The 17367-nt window shown below is 42.7% G+C and overlaps 1 protein-coding gene across 3 annotated transcripts in view; it reads left to right on the top strand.

The window, feature by feature from the left end:
- The window catches only part of BLTP3A (bridge-like lipid transfer protein family member 3A), a 142576-nt gene extending 136585 nt beyond the window's left edge, over positions 1-5991 (top strand). For 2 of the 3 annotated variants that reach the window (XM_077481432.1, XM_077481434.1), the window contains one exon: positions 1104-5991. In XM_077481432.1, coding sequence (XP_077337558.1) covers positions 1104-1259 — 156 coding nt within the window. In that variant the 3' untranslated portion in view covers positions 1260-5991. The remainder of the gene's footprint in view (positions 1-1103) is intronic. The other variant, XM_077481433.1, reaches the window with a different exon arrangement.
- Positions 5992-17367: the final 11376 nt, after the last annotated feature.

The raw sequence follows: 17367 nt of genomic DNA, 5'->3' as shown, positions 1-17367 counted from the left end.
TTTTTAATGACCAGGCCATTTTATGCCATCGATTTAACTGACAATTGTACGGTTATGCGTAATTGTACCCAAACAAATGGGGTTCTTTTTTTCCCCCACAAATAGAGCTTTGTTTTGGTGGTATTTGATCGCCTCTGTGCTTTTTATTTTTTGCGCTATAAACACAAAATAATTTTTACTTCAAAAAACAAATAAAAAAAAAATGTATCCACTAGTTTAGGCCAATATCTATTCTACATATTTTTGGTACAAAAATTGCAATAAGCGTATATTGATTGGTTTGCGCAAAATGATCACATCTACAAAATGCAAAAAGGGGGGGGGGATGTATATCTCCATATACTGGGACTTTGTTTGTTTTTTGAGCCTGCCTCATTTAAAGTCCCATACTTGTCTTGTGTTTTGACCATCTACAAAATAGGGGATAGATTTATGGACTTTTTTTCATTGTTTTTACTGGTCATGGTGGCAATCTGTATTTTTTTTAGTGGGACTTGCGACATTGCGGTAGACAAATATGACCCCCAAGTGACACTTTTTGGAAGCCAGTGACATTATTGCCGTGATCAGTGCTAAAAAAAAAAAAATTCACTGATGTATAAACGACACCGGCGGGGAAGGGGTTAACACTAGGGGGTGATTAAAGGATTAACTGTGTTCCTTGGGTGTGTTATAACTGTGTGGGGGATTGGCTCACTGAGACAACCTCCGAGATTTCTGTTCCTGATCACTAGGTACAGCAGATCTTAGTGTTGTCTCCTATCAGAATGGGGATCGGCCTTGTTTGCAAATCCCCATTCTGCCTCTCTGCGGAGCAATCACTCCTGATCCCAACTAGTCCAAACAGTCTCTTTGCTATACCATGTAATTTGCACTCCTTTTTCTTAAATGTATGCACCAAAGAATTATGTCCATACTGTTATTTAGAAACAAGTGGTATGGCCTCCTAAGTCTATGAATAGTGGGGCTGTGCACTGAGGAATTGTGTACTTGCACTCCTCTACTTGTTCACTTTTCTTTTTTGCTATAAATTGATTGCATCCTATGCTTTGTTAAAGTAATAAGCACATATTTCATCGTCTTCTTTTTTTTTTTTTTTCTAGTCTTATGCACACTTCAATCACTCTAATGGTGTTTCTATTGTGCAGGAACTCCAGCAAGAATTGCTAGCTGCTCGGGCAAAACTTGAACAACAAAAACAACAAGAGGAGAAGCTCCTGCAAGAAATCAGGAAATATAACCCTCTATTTAACATCTGATTGAAAGTTGTCCACAAAATCTACCACTTTAATATGTGGACTGGATCACTGTAAATGTGATATTTTTCATATACTGCACCGGTTTCATAGCGAAACCAACAACTGTTTGCACCTTGTATAGAAAATGACTCTAATTATGTGTTATGGATTAACGAAACACTTTCTTTGATGGAAATTACTATTAAAGTGGAAGTCAATTTGTTTATTGTATGGGTAGATTTGGGAAGGGTTACATCAAGTTTTTCTTGCTGACATCTTCCCCATTGTTGAGCGTTTGGCTCTCTTTTAGTCTCGCAGAAGGGAAGTGAGGAAAAACTCTCCATAGTTAAAGTGGTTGTAAACCTCAGACATGAAATATGAACAAAGTCTACCCCTCTATAGTTTGTACTTGTCTCCATTAAGAGCACTAAGTCTCATTTCTGTCTGCTATTTCATTTTTCTGGATCAGCATGAGCTACTTCTGATGCGTTTTCCTGATACCAAGAGAAAAAAGGTGACAGAGGAGGGACCCTCTAGTTGATGGACCTCCTCAGCTCTGTTCGTGTGTGAAGGGAGATGTGTCCCTTTCCTCCAATCGGCTCTCAGTGCTCTCCTCACCGAGCTCTGCAGTGTGTCACTCTCAACCCCCTTTTTTCTGACAACTCAGAAAAACTTTATGAATTCTGGACTTTGAATGGATGTAGAGAAGACTGCAGATAAACAGGTACAACTAATGTAAGAGGATTTTTTAAATCTCTGTGCATCACCTGAGGCCAGTCATTGCACTGGGTATATATAAGGGTTTACAAGCAGTTTAAGGAAAATTACCCTCTAGTTCCCACTACTGCTATTAGCTTTTGGGCTTCCCCCTCACATTTTCTCACTTGCACAGAATGTAAAGGAGAAACTTCCCAATGGGGGGGGACATAAAAAACAATAAAAGATCTAACCTCAGTTCTAACACTTCCTTGCTATATACAAAACTAAGATGGTTATGTCTAAGTTCAGTTAATGTTACATTAGATCCACATGGTACTAGTAACAAGTATTATTTGTAACGATAAAACAAAATATTAAGTTTTATTGCCATCATTCACTGCCCAGACAAGGATCAATTCAGAGCCACAGTACTGATTGCACTCAGGATCCTAACTCCACCAGACAAAAACATGCCAGCATTAGCTCCCACTACCCACTGTGGACTTCACCAGCTTGTCCTTTTTACATGGCATTCTTCTAGGGAGACTCTGTAAGGCCCCCATTCACACTTGTGTGACTTTTCCTGCAACTTGGGACTGCAAAGTTGCATGAAGAGTCGTACCCCATGATTTTCAATGAGTACCATTCATATCTGTGCGACTTCAAGTTGCAGCGACTTCAGAGTAATCCCTGCACTACTTTGGTCCGACTTTAATGCGAGGTGAGGTCCATGGCTCTCAAGATTACACAGGCATTGCTTCAAGTCGCAACAAAATCGTGTGACTTTCAGGTTGCACAAGTGTGAAAGGGCCTTACTCTGAGACAGTTCAGCTGTGGAGAGCAGTGTGCATTGTCTCAGTATGGATGGTTTGCTGTACCACTTGTAGCAATGTACTGTGTGCAAATTGCTTGTTTGTTTACAACGTAGAACATGGACAAATGTAAAAACAATGTAAAGTATTTATAAACTGTTAGCCTAATTTTTACATTAACAAATGTAGCAAAAATGTTACATATGCAACGATGAGTAACTACAGTAAAAGGAAAAAACAAATCTCTCAGTTTATATAGGACGAGCTTGGAACCTCCTTGCAAACAATATACACATGTATTTTTACTTGAAGCATAAATAATCCCTCCTATCCTTTACAGCCAAGGAAGCTGCCATCTTAGCCTCTTTTGCCATGGTGCTGCACATATGACCAGTTATGACACCAGCCATTTGATGGCTTGACAGTTCAGTTGAGAGTACAATCAATGGTCACTCTTTTTATTCACAACATGCCTTGAATGCAACTGTTTTGTGAAACTGTTAAATTGATGGGTTTAGTTCCACTTTAACTAGGTCCATTGTACTGCGTGGTTTGTATGCAGCGCTTACTTCCTTCTACTAAGCTGCTTCTATAACATACCCACTGTACCCACTAGTTTTTTAGATATATAGGTGGAGTTTGCCTCAATGAATTAACGTATGTAGCTTCTGCCCACTTTTGCGTATCACGTAGACAAATACATAGTGTAAGCAACATGGGTGATGATCTAACATTACTTGCAAGGCAACAATCCTGGTTCCAAGGTACTGTATTTATAGATTTATATAATGTTTGCAAGGCTGCCAAAGCTGCCTGATGATGATTGGAGACTTGTTTTTCAATTGTTTAGTTACTCTTTAAAAAAGGTTTGACTGTATGTACACTTTTACATAGAATTATGTAAAATGTTTAATAATGCTGTTGCAATGACATACAGTAGGGAAAATCGTTATTTGATTGCCTGCATATTTTGTACGTTTGCCCATTTTACTACAAATGAAGGGTCTATCATTTTTATCATAGGTGTATTTTAAAGGATAGAGACAGAATATCAACTGAAAATCCAGATAAAACATGACACAGATGTTATAAGTTGAGTTTTAGTTCACTGTGTAAAATAAGTATTTGATCCCCCTAGCAAAACATGATTCAGTACTTGGTGGAGAAACCCTTGTTGGCAAGTACAGAGGTAAGACGTTTCTTGTAGTTGGTGACCAGGTTTGCACACATCTCAGGAGGGATTTTGGTCCACTCTTCTTAATAGATCTTCTGTAAGGTTTCTTGGCTGTCACTTGGCAACTTGATGTTTCAACTCCCTCCATAAATTTTCTGTAGGATTAAGGTCTGGAGACTGGCTAGGCCCCTCCGTGACCTTATTGTGCTGCTTCTTGAGCCACTCCTTTGTTGCTTTGGCAGTAAGTTTTGAGTCCTTGTCTTGCAGGAAGACCCATCCATCTTCAGTGTTCTGGATGAGGGAAGAAGGTTCTCATCCAAGACTTTACAATACTTGGCCCCTCAATATGGCAAAGTCAGCCTATACCTTTAGCAGAGAAACAGCCCTAAAGCATAATGTTTCCACCTCCATAAAAAATGAACACCTGCAAGGCAAAGGCATGATGAGCCAGTATGCATTGCATACTAGCACATTATGTAATAATCACCTGAGATCGAAGCCCACGCTGCAGTGCCTGTACACCAGCCGGCGAAATCACTCCCGGGAGTTACTTCCAGGTATCGCGGCTCCGGCGCTGTGATTGCCCGGAGCTGCCAGTAACGGCACACTCACTGAAGCAAACAGCACGTACGTGCCATTGCTTCAGTGCGCATGTGCCGATTACGTCAGCACATGCAAATACAGGAGATATCTCCTAAACCGTGCAGGTTTAGGAGATATCCTGGGTAAGCCTTAATTACCTGTAGCAAAAAGTGGTCTGTAAGGGTTTACAACCACTTTAATGCCAAAGAGCTAAAAAAAAAATTCTCCTCTGACCACAGCCCTTTCTCCCAATCCTTCTCTGAATCATTTAGTAGTTCATTGGCAAACTTCAGACAGGCCTGTACATGTACCTACTTGAGGAGGGGGTCCTTGCAGGCTCTGCAGGATTTCAGTCAATTATGGCGTATTGTGTTACCAATGGTTTGTTTGGTGACTGGTTATTTTGTATTTCTTCCATTTGTGAATAATCACTCCAACAGTTGTCTCCTTCTCACCAAGCTTCTTGCTGATGGCCTTGTAGCCCATTCCAGCCTTGTGCAGGTCTACAATCTTGTCCCTGATGTCCTTTGACAACTCTTTGCTCTTGCCCATGATGGTGGATTTGAATGGAATAAAGAGATGCTGTGAACGGGTGCCTTTTGTACACATGATGAATTGTCGTTAGGTGTACCTTCTTAAAGCGGGAGTCCGCCGGGACTCCGCGTTTTTTTTTTTTTTTTAAAAGCCAGCAGCTACAAATACTGCAGCTGCTGACTTTTAAAATAGTGACACTTACCTGTCCAGCGCGCCTGCGATGTCGGCACCCGAAGCCGATCTCTAGATCGTCTGTCGGGTGCTGCCGCCGCCATCTTGGGTATGGGAATCAGGAAATGGAGCCTTTCGGCTTCATTTCCCGGTTCCCTACTGCGCATGCGCGAATCGCGCTGCGCAATAAGGACGGTCCCCGCTGCCTCTGGGATCTGTGTGTTTCCCAGCAGGCAGCGGGGCACTTGCGGAAAGGGGCGTAATCTACGCACCTTTCCGCAGAGAGCTATCCCGGAAGTGGGTGCAGAATACCTGTACTGTACAGGTATCTACACCCCCCTCCCCCCTGAAAGGTGCCAATTGTGGCGCCGGAGGGGGGGAGGGTTCCGATGAGCGGAGGTCCACTTTAGGGTGGACCTCCGCTTTAAATTGACAGGACTAATTTGTGTACCACATGAGCTCATACTGTAGCCAGTCTGTGGGAGCCAGAATTACTGTTGGTTGGTAGGGGGTTAAATTCCTATTTTAGTCACTGAACTTCAACTCAATTTATAACATTTGTATCGTGTTTTTTTTCCGGGATTTTTGGTTGATATTCTGTCTCTATCATTTTAAAATACACCCATGATAAAAATGATAGAGCCATCATTTATTTGTAAGTGAGCAAACTTACAAAATCTGCATGGGGATCAAATAATAATTTTCCCCCACTGTACCTGCACAAACTTTGTTAAACCTCGTCTGTAAACCAAAAAATAAAATAATGGATTTTAACAGTAAAGCCGTAGTGGAGTAGTTGCGTTTTATTATCCTTTATAACAGCAGCTTTGCTACATAAAGGTACAGTATCTCACAAAAGTGAGTACACCCTTCACGTTTTTGTAAATATTTTATTATATCTTTTCATGTGACAACGCTGAAGAAATTACTTTGCTACAATGTAAAGTAGTGAATGTACAGCTTGTATAACAGTGTAAATGTATTGTCCCTTCAAAATAACTCAACACACAGCCATTAATGTCTAAACCGCTGGCAACAAAAGTGAGTACACCCCTAAGTGAAAATGTCCAAATTGGGCCCATAGTGTCAATATTTTGTGTGGCCACCACTATTTTCCAGCACTGCCTTAACTCTCTCTTGGGCATGGCGTGCACCAGAGCTTTACAGGTTGCCACTGGAGTCCTCAAATCTTCATGACAATATCACGGAGCTGGTGGATGTTAGAGACCTTGCGCTCCTCCACCTTCCGTTTGAGGATGGACAACAGGGTTTAGGTCTGGAGACATGCTTGATCAATCCATCACCTTTACCCTCAGCTTCTTTAGCAAGACAGTGTTCGTCTTGGAATTGTATTTGGGGTTGTTAACATGTTGAAATACTGCCCTGTGGCCCAGTCTCCGATGCTCTGCTTCAATATGTCACAATACATGTTGGTATTCATGGTTCCCTCAATGAACTGTAGCTCCCCAGTGCTGGCAGCACTTATGCAGCCCTAGACCATGACACTCCCACCACCATGCTTCACTGTAGCCAAGACCCACTTGTTTTTGTACTCGCCTGGTTGCTGCCACACACACTTGACACCATCTCAACCAAATAAATTTATCTTGATCGGTCTCATCAGACCACAGGACATGGTTCCAGTAATCTATGTCCTTAGTTTGCTTGTATTCAGCAGACTGTTTACAGGCTTTCTCGTGCATCATCTATGAAAGAGGCTTCCTTTTGGGATGACGGCCATGCAGACCAATTTGATGCAGTATGTGTCGTATGGTCTGAGCACTGACAGGCTGAAGCCCACACCTTCAAATTCTGAAGCAATGCTGGCAACACTCATACATCTAATTCTCAAAGACAACCTCTGGATACGACGTGCACTTAACTTCTTTGGTCGACCATGGTGAGGCCTGTTCTAAGTGGACCCTGTCCTTTTAAACCGCTGTATGGTCTTGACCACCGTGCTGCAGCTCAGTTCCAGGGTCTTGACAATCTTTTCATGGCCTAGGCCAGTGATGGCGAACCTTGGCACCCCAGATGTTTTGGAACTACATTTTCCATGATGCTCATGCACTCTGCAGTGTAGTGGAGTATCATGGGAAATGTAGTTCCAAAACATCTGGGGTGCCAAGGTTTGCCATCACTGGCCTAGGCCATCTTTATGTAGAGCTACAATTCTTTTTTTCAGATCCTCAGAGAGTTCTTTGCCATGAAGTGCCATGTTGAACGTCTGGTGACCAGTATGAGAGAGTGAGAGCAACAACACCAAATTTAAGACACCTGCTCCCCAGTCACACCTGAGACCTTGTGACACTAACAAGTCACATGACACCTGGGAGGGAAAATGGCTATTTGAACCATTTTTTTGGAGATGCAGCATACTAGCCCTCCAGGGTGGAAGTGGTGACACTGGGCAATGGTGGATCATTTTCTCCTGCAGAGAGAATTTTTTTTAATTCCCTCTGTTTATTTACACAAATTTGTGGACATTTTCATAGCTCCTATATACACATGGACAATATTGTCATTGTTAACCTGTGAGTCCATTCTCAGTGCATTGTTTTCTGTGCTAAAACAAGTATACTTTAAAGTGTCTGACATCCCTAACAGCTATTCACCCCTGAATATCTAAATTTACACTATGAGACCACCAAAAAAATTACTTAATGCCCAAACAAGAGACATATTTTTTGAAAGCAGAGACCATAGAAAACTAAATGCAGGTTTTTTTTATGTCACACCATATTTGCGCAGTTGTTTACTAAATGCAAAATTTCAAAAGAATAATCTTAAATGCATTTTAGTACACATAAACACAATAATATACCCATTTTTTTTTGGTAGAATATAAAATACAAAAGATGATGTTGAGCTGAGTAAATAGATACCCAGCATGTAAATATTTTAGAAATTGTGCACATCTGCAAAAACCTATTTTTTTACACTTTTTTTTTTTTTTAAGTTTACATTCAGCTTTATAGATACTGTATTGCAAAATCAGGTTGTGATCAAACTTTATCGATTATAATTCGAGAACAGAAAAATCCTAAAACTGATTGGTGGGTGTGTTATGTCTGTAGTAAAAAAAAATTCAGGTCAGGTCTTTGTGGATATATTTACTTTCCACCTTGCCCCATGTGTCTTATTCCTCTTCCCTCTTTTGGTGATATGGTAGACATACCTCTCATGACCAGCCATTCTTAACCAGGGTTCCATAGATCCTATGGTTCCTCCAGAGTTTACTAGGTGTTTCTTGACCTGTGGCTGACTGACCTCCCATTTGATGGTGATGCATAGTTTTGGACCCAACACCACTTGGCAGGGCCATGAGTATGACACCAATGATCTAAAAGGATGGCCTTCTGACCACAAATGTAATGAGGAACATTCATACCACTGACCATAAAAGTGAGAGGCATTTTTGTTCTACTGACTCCCTCCCATTAATTGGTTTTAGGAGGGGTTCCCCGTGACCTTAAAATTATTAGGGTACCTCTGGGGCAAAAAGGATGAGAAGTTCCTGCTCTAAATAGTATGTATCCCCAAAAATTCTGGATCACGATAGGTTTTCATGCTGAAAGAATCTCCATTTATGCCCATCCAAGAACTAGGATTCTGTGTGTGTGCACACGCTCTGAAAGGGTTTCATCGGGAAACCTATATTGACCAATGGAGCCCAACATTCTTAACCTCCTGGAAATGTTTATATCAGCATAACAACCAAGCAACTTGTATTTTCACAAGCTTAGTTTAGCACTAGCAGAATACAAGCCTTCTGTGGTTTCTTTTCAGAACTAGAGTCTTGAAGATCTGATCAGGACCAAACATTAGGCATAGAAGACCTACTTAATAAATGTAAAAGGAAGAGAGAAGCACCAAGCCAATCCTTTAAACAGCTAATGCCGCATATACACGATCAAACTATCAGGCGGACTTGGACAATCCGCCCGTGTGTGGGCTCCGGCTGACTTTTTTTTCCCCAAAAGTCCGGCGGAAAGTAGTTTTGACTCAAAAATTGTGCGGCGGACAATCCGGCCATGTGTGTGCTAGTCCACCGGACTTTTTAAATGAACGGACTTTCCCGCACACGGAGGAAAGTTCGTTCATTTTAAACGCGGCTCCAGGTAGCCGGGACTAGCGAAGGAAGTACCCCCCCATGTTGAAGGCACGTGGCCTGGTACAGCTGGGGGGGCGGGTTTTTTTGCGTAGGGCTTCCCCTTTAAGTCCATACCAGGTGACAAGGCCAGCGACGTGTCAATCTCGCCCGCCCAAGGCGGCGACATTGACTTCCTTTGCTACCTGGAGCCGTGTTCAAAATGAACGGACTTTCCTCCGTGCGTGGCAAGTCCGTTCATTTCAAAAGTACGACGGACTCCCGCCATAGTCCGGTCGTGTGTGGGCAGGTCTGCTCGTTCGGAAACTCCGGCGGTTTGTCCGCCAGACTAAGTCCGACAGATAGTCTGATCGTGTGTACGCGGCATTAGGCATTTATTCAGTATATAAGTATAAAACAACACTAAAAACTTGCATGAAAAATGTTGGAGCACTTGCAGAGTGCTAGAGCGGGTGGGAGCTTCCACGTGCAGTGTCACAGGAGGACCGGCGGGAAGTCTCTATTGAGGGATCCACAAACGTGTGTTAGCCGTAGCCTCATGGAGACATCAGTTGTGTCTCTGGGTGGCCCAGGGCTGTCAAACTGGGGAGCCGCCCACACACTGGCCAATCAGAACACTTTCAAATGTACGGCCTCACCTTCTTCATCAGCTGAGACTTCCCAGCGGTCCTCCTGCGTTCCTGTGACACTACGCGTGGAAGCTCCCACCCGCTCTAGCACTCTGAAAGTGCGTTTTTTCACGCAAGTTTTTAGTGTTGTTTTATACTTAGTTACTGAATAAAGCTGTTTAAAGGATTGGCTAGGCTCTTCTCTCTCCTCCTTTTGTTCACAGTGATCGGGTTCCCCAGCCCGTGCCTGAAGTAGCCTTGCTTCCTTTACAGCCTCCTATTGACCACTTAAGGACCAGGCCTCTTTTTCAGATTTGGTGTTTACATGTTTAACCACTTTATTACAGGGCATTTATACAGCTTCCTTACCAGACCAATTTTTAGCTTTCAGCACTCTCACACTTTGCATGCCAGTTACTCAGTCATGCAACACTGTACCCAAACAAAATTTGTATCATTTTTTTCATACAAATAGAGCTTTCTTTTGGTGGTATTTAATCACCACAGGGTTTTTTATTTTTTGCGGCATAAGTGAAAAAATAGTGAAAATTTTGAAAAAAAACCCACTTTTTTTGGTTTCCATGATAACATTTTGCAAATAAGTAATTTTTGTTCATAAATGTGGGGCAAAATTTATACAGCTACATCTCTTTGGTAAAAATAAACCAAATTAGTGGATATTATTTAGTCTCTTTGAAAGTTATAGAGTCTACAAGCTATGGTGCAAATCATTGAAAATTGATCACACCTGATAACGGCCTATCTCATTTCTTGAGGCTATGAAATGTCAGGAAAGTACAAATACCCCCTAAATGACCCCTTTTTGAAAAGTAGACAGTCCAAGGTATTTAGTAAGAGGCATGGTGAGTTTTTTGAAGTTGTAATTTTTTCCCACAATTCTTGGGGAAAAGAATTGTTTTTTTTTTTGTTTGTTTTTTACAAAATTGTCATAATAACAAGTTTTTCTCATACACAGCATATGCATACTTTCAATTACACCCCGAAATACATTCTGCAACTCTTCCAGAGTATGGAGATACCACATGTGTGGGACTTTTCCACAGGCTGGCCACACAGAGAAGTCCAAAATGCAGGGAGCATCGTAAGGGGTCCTAGGAGCATAAATGACACCTCTAATTTCCTAACGACCTATTACATTTGTGAAGGCCCTGGAGCACCAGGACAGTAGAATTACCCACAAAATGATACCGTTTTGGAAAACAAACACCCCAACGTATATTCTATGAGGCATAATGAGTCTTTTGAAAAGTTAATTTTTTTCCATAAGTCTTCGGAAAACGTGGAAAGAAAATGAAAACATATTTTTTTTTTTTTACACAAAGTGGTCAGTTTATAAGATATTTCTAACTTAAAGCATGTACATAGCAAAAATTACACCCCAAAATACATTCTGCTACTCATCCCGATTATGGCGATACCACATATGTGTGACTTACACAGCATGTCCACATACAAAGGCCCAACATGCAGGGAGCGCCGTCAGGTGTTCTAGGAGCATAAATGACACCTCTAATTTCCTAATGACCTATTACATTTGTGAAGGCCCTGGAGCACCAGGACAGTAGAATTACCCACAAAATGATACCGTTTTGGAAAACAAACACCCCAACGTATATTCTATGAGGCATAATGAGTCTTTTGAAAAGTTAATTTTTTTCCATAAGTCTTCGGAAAACGTGGAAAGAAAATGAAAACATATTTTTTTTTTTTTACACAAAGTGGTCAGTTTATAAGATATTTCTAACTTAAAGCATGTACATAGCAAAAATTACACCCCAAAATACATTCTGCTACTCATCCCGATTATGGCGATACCACATATGTGTGACTTACACAGCATGTCCACATACAAAGGCCCAACATGCAGGGAGCGCCGTCAGGTGTTCTAGGAGCATAAATGACACCTCTAATTTCCTAATGACCTATTACATTTGTGAAGGCCCTGGAGCACCAGGACAATGGAATTACCCACGAAATGACCCCATTTTGGAAAACAAACACCCCAAAGTATATTCTATGAAGCATTATGAGTCTTTTGAGCGGTTAATTTTTTTACACAAGTTTTACACAAAGTTGTCCATTTATAAAATATTTCTAACACATAGCATGTATATAGCAAAAATTACACCCCAAAACACATTCTGCTACTCCTGAGTATTGCGATACCACATGTGTGAGACTTTTACACAGCCTGGCCATATACAGAGGTCCAACATGGAAGTGGTACCTTCAGGCGTTCTAGGAGCATAAATGACACATCTCATTTCGTTCCTACCTATCACACTTTTGATGGTCCTGGAGCACCAGGATAATAGAATTACCCACAAAATGACCCCATTTTGGAAAGCAAACACCCCAATGTGTATTCTATGAGGCATGGGGTGCAAATAGGTACTCGGATACTCAGACGGGCTGGTGACAGGTACTCGGGTACTCCGACGGGCTGGTGACAGGTACTTGGGTACTCCGACGGGCTGGTGACAGGCATTCGGGTACTCAGATGAACTGTGACAGGTACTCGGGTACTCAGATGGACTGTGACAGGTACTCGGGTACTCAGATGGGCTGGGACAGGTACTCAGGTGGGCTGATAGGTGCTCAGGTACTCGGATACTCAGGTGGGCTGGGACAGGTACTCAGGTGGGCTGGGACAGGTACTCAGATGGGCTGTGACAGGTACTCAGATGGGCTGTGACAGGTACTCGGGTACTCAGATGGGCTGGGACAGGTACTCGGGTACTCAGAGGGGCTGGGACAGGTACTCGGGTACTCAGATGGGCTGGGACAGGTACTCGGGTGGGCTGATAGGTGCTCAGGTACTCGGATACTCAGGTGGGCTGGGACAGGTACTCGGATACTCAGTTGGGCTGGGACAGGTACTCGGGTACTCAGATGGGCTGGGACAGGTACTCGGGTACTCAGATGGGCTGTGACAGGTACTCGGTACTCAGATGGGCTGTGACAGGTACTCAGATGGGCTGGGACAAGTACTCGGGTACTCAGATGGGCTGTGACAGGTACTCGATACTCAGATGGGCTGACAGGTACTCAGATGGGCTGGGACAGGTACTCGGGTACACAGATGGGCTGGGACAGGTACTCGGGTACTCAGATGGGCTGTGACAGGTACTCGGGTACTCAGATGGGCTGTGACAGGTACTCGGGTACTCAGATGGGCTGTGACAGGTACTCGGTTACTCAGATGGGCTGGGACAGGTACTCGGGTACTCAGATGGGCTGTGATGGGTGATGACAGGTACTTTGATGGGTGGGGACAGGTCCTCTTTATTGGGGGGGGAATCAGTGTGTGTTGGTGTACACTGAGCGGTAACGAGATGTTACCGCAATCTCCTCCTCACACACGATCAGTGTGTGAGGAGAACCCGGTAACATCTCGTCATGTCATTTGAAAAAAAAGGTTCCTTTAAGAGGTATGGGCGGAAGTGACGTTTTGATGTCGCTTCTGCCCTCCTATGGTATAGATATGGTATAAGAGTGGGGGCAATCTTGGCCTCACTCGTCTCCATGTCCAGCAGTGTGCAGGACCCGATCGCCTCTGCCGCTACCGACGGCTCTGGTAACTGGCGGGAGGGGGGTGGCACCCATTATCGTACACACGACCACCTCCTGTAAAAATGGACATCTCGGTTGTGGCAGCAGCTCCAGGAGGTGGACGGTAAGTGGTTAACGACTAATTTTTAGGGGTTCATCCCCCAGAACTTTAAATCCACTCACCATTCACATGGCTGCACCTTCATGTATCAGCATGCAGATGTATGCCTTTTCATAACAATTTTGAACTTCATATTTTTCATCAGATGGTTTAGCGCTGAACTTTATACCAATATTGTGTGTGTTTCCTCTTAATACATGTATACTCTTCTCAGTTACACAGGCTCAGAGGAATTGTAAAAATTACTGCTTTAGCAGATCAGCCCTAAAGTGCTCTTTTATCAGGATATGACTTTTAGTTAAGCAGAACCGAATACCATCACCACAGCTAAAGCTGGCCATACATTATACAATGTTCTTATTCAATTTCCTTTTAGATTCACCTTCAACTATGTAGTGCAAGGGTCTGCCTGATTGCATACAAATTAAAGCGTTTAGGTTTGACCTCTTATTATTATATAGGATTTATATAGTGCCAACAGTTTGCACAGTGCTTAACATATATGGTTTTGGTAAATATGAAGGAAAATTGCTTGGTCCTAAAGCCTCATACAAACGATCTGATTGTTGGCCAACAGAGCGTCAGACCTTTGTCTGAAGGGCGTGTGCCAGGAACTTGTCTTGCATACAAACGGTACACAATTGTTGGCCAACAAGCATGAACGTAGTGATATACTACATGGAATTTCAGCACTTGAGCCCTTTGGACACCTTCTGCTAATGCTGTGTTTGGTGAGCATTGATTCAGAGCATGCATGTTTGTACTTTTGTGTGAAGGACTGGTGTCCACACAATACGAACATCTGAAAACAGACTGTTGTCCACCGAAAATTTACTAGCCTGCAATCCAACATTTGTTGGCCGAAAGTTGGACAACAATTGTCTGATGGAGCGTACTAACAGTTGGATTTTTGGCAAACAGTCTGTCATCACACAATTCCCGGACAAAAATCTGATCATGTGTACGAGGCTTTAGACGTGAGAGACAGCCTAAAGTTCAAAAACCTTTTTTGATCTTTGCTGAGCATATCAAAACAACTTTAAATGGAGGGGCACATGCTCGCAGCTGAGAAAGATGGCCGCCTAAATCCTCTACCTTGTGCCACCCGAGCCTTCTTTACGGCAGCTTGGGCACTCTAGTCTAGATATTTACAAGCCATCTGTTGACGGAACAGCGCTAATATCCAAGCAGCCTGGGGGGAGACCCCGGCTGCAGGCAGAACTTAATTTGCTCTGTGGTGAGCTGGAGGATGTGGAAAAATTGGGCTCAGATAATCTGAGGGCAAGAGGTCTTCCGGAAATGACTACAGGCCTACAAGGCACTATCTGCCTTTTTTCAGGAGTTGGTCCCAGAGATTCTGTTAGGATGCCTGGAATTTGACAGGATCCACTGTGCCCGCTAGACAACCTGACTGTCCACCCAGAGATGTCATTAGAAAATGTCATTTCTTCCGTACCAAGGAGAGACTCCTGCAAGCCTTTCCAGGATTGTCAAGACAAGGCAACTCACTTTAGCTATTTGCGGTTTTGTCCCCAGTCACTGTTGCCAAGTGGAGGAACCTTAAACCTTTCCTACAAACCCTCCAGTCTCACAGCATCAGATATAAGTGGGGGGGGGGGTTCCCCAATAAACCTTTTTTTTGCTTCCAGAGCCATCAGTTTTAGGCTGCCTCCATAAGAGAATTACGACACTGTTTTCAAGAGTTGAACTTTGACCTTCCACCATCTGAATGTGGCCTCCACCTCTTCAGCATCACCATCCCATCCTGCCTGTCCCAGGCTCACCCTGCTTCCAGGCAGTTGCAGCATTCTCTCCAAAGGTCTCTGTTCACTTCGTGCATTCATATTTTTGCCACCCAAATGAATTATTTTACATTTTTCTACATTGAACCTCATTTGCCATGTAGTTGCCCACCCCATTAATTTGATCAGATCTTTTTGCAAGGTTTCCACATCCTGCGGTTATCATTGGAAAACATGGGGAACGACTTGTCATGCAACTTTGATGGCCAAAGTTGCATGATAAGTCACACAAGTGTGAATAGATCCACGCCAAGCTGGACCTCTGCCTCACAGACTTGGCAGATAAGTCTCTTTGGTGGACTCAGGCTAATAAGCCTGGTACGATGTTGGCTAATAGACTGAATATTTGCTTCTAAATATTCTCCAATTTTTAATGATGCTCCTGTCTCTTGACATTACCAAGGCATTTGACACCTTGTATTGACCATCTAACCGCAGTCCTTTGCCATTATTGTTTTTGCCAATCTTTTATGCAATGTATGGCTGCCCTGTACAGTCCCCCTCAGGTTAAATTTAAATATTATAGTTTTGAGTCCTCCATTTTTCCAATACGCATGAGGACTAGGTAGGACCGCCCCTTTTCCCCACTTTTGTTAATTTTGGCCATGGAACCTTTTGCAGAGGTGGTTCACAGTCAGGCAGATGTTAAGAGCTTATATGTTGCAGGTTCTTCCCATAAAATTTCTTTATTCACGAATGACATTTTATTGACTCAAACATCCCATAGACCAGGGATATGCAATTAGCATATTATATTATATATTGTATATTACCAGCTGTTGCAGAACTTCAAATCCCATGAGGCATAGCAAGACTGACAGCCACAAGCATTACACCCAGAGGCAGAGGCATGATGGGACTTGTAGTTTTGTAACAGCTGGAGGTCCGCTAATTGCAGATCCCTGCCCTAGACATTCTTTACCACATTTGATGGTCCTTCTAGATATTTTTGCTTCATTCTCTTGCCTATACGTTAGACTAGTCATGTCCAGGGTAATGGAGTATTTTACTGCCCAGACAAGCAGGGCCTTGAATCAAACCTTTCCATTTCAGTGGCTTGCATCCCTACCATACCTGGGGATTCGATTTATCTCCTACTTATAAAGGATTATATCAAGCAAATGTCCCTCTGTTTCAGAAATTACCTGTCCTCCTAGATTCACTTCCCCATTTTTTGGTTTGGCAGAATGAATGCAGTCTAGATGAGTTACCTTTCTAAGCTTCTGTATGCTTTGAAGGTACCTGCTATACCTGTGTCCTTATATACTTCGGATCCACCAACGTAAAGTTTTGCAGTTCATCTGGGGATCCTCCAGACCCAGAATCACCAAACAAAATTGTTTGCCCAGAGGTTAATGGTGGTCTTTCAGTTCCCAACCTTCTTGCCTACGATTTGGCGGCTAATATTGCACCTATTTCTCACTTTCACAGTACCCCTTCACCTGCCACTCTGGGCAACTATTGATCTGGGCGACTCGCACCCTATTCCTCATTGTCTTGACTTTCCACTTCAGAGTATATGAAGCAAAATGGGGCTCAAAGATGGACTGTGACATCACACCACTGCCAGGTTCGTATTTGTGAGCTGGCTGAAAACTGTATATACAAGCACATGTTGTTTTATTTCCTCTAAGTGTTTTTAATTGTGGGGGACAATACATCTGTTTTTTTTTTTGTTGTTTTTTTTTTTTTTTTTTTTTTAATGGAGAGCACCATGGTGTTGCCTTTTTATCCCATATAATATATGGTGGAACTGAAGGGCTGATTTTCAGATTTAGGAAGTGTTTGTCTGGATTATACAGCATTAGTCAGATGATATTGATGGGCATTTTATTATTCTGTTGGAGGTGAGCAGAATTTTTAGCTGGTGGTGGCTCAATTGTCAAAAGAATTTTGATTCATTATTCATACAAGAAGTTTGATCATTTATTTACACAAGAAG

Source organism: Lithobates pipiens, unplaced genomic scaffold, assembly GCF_037356315.1.
Source record: "Lithobates pipiens isolate NorthernLeopardFrog02 unplaced genomic scaffold, aLitPip1_a1.2 Scaffold_16, whole genome shotgun sequence".
Lineage (NCBI taxonomy): Eukaryota > Metazoa > Chordata > Amphibia > Anura > Ranidae > Lithobates > Lithobates pipiens.
The sequence above is the reverse complement of the archived record's forward strand: the minus strand, read 5'-3'. Positions and strand labels throughout refer to the sequence as shown.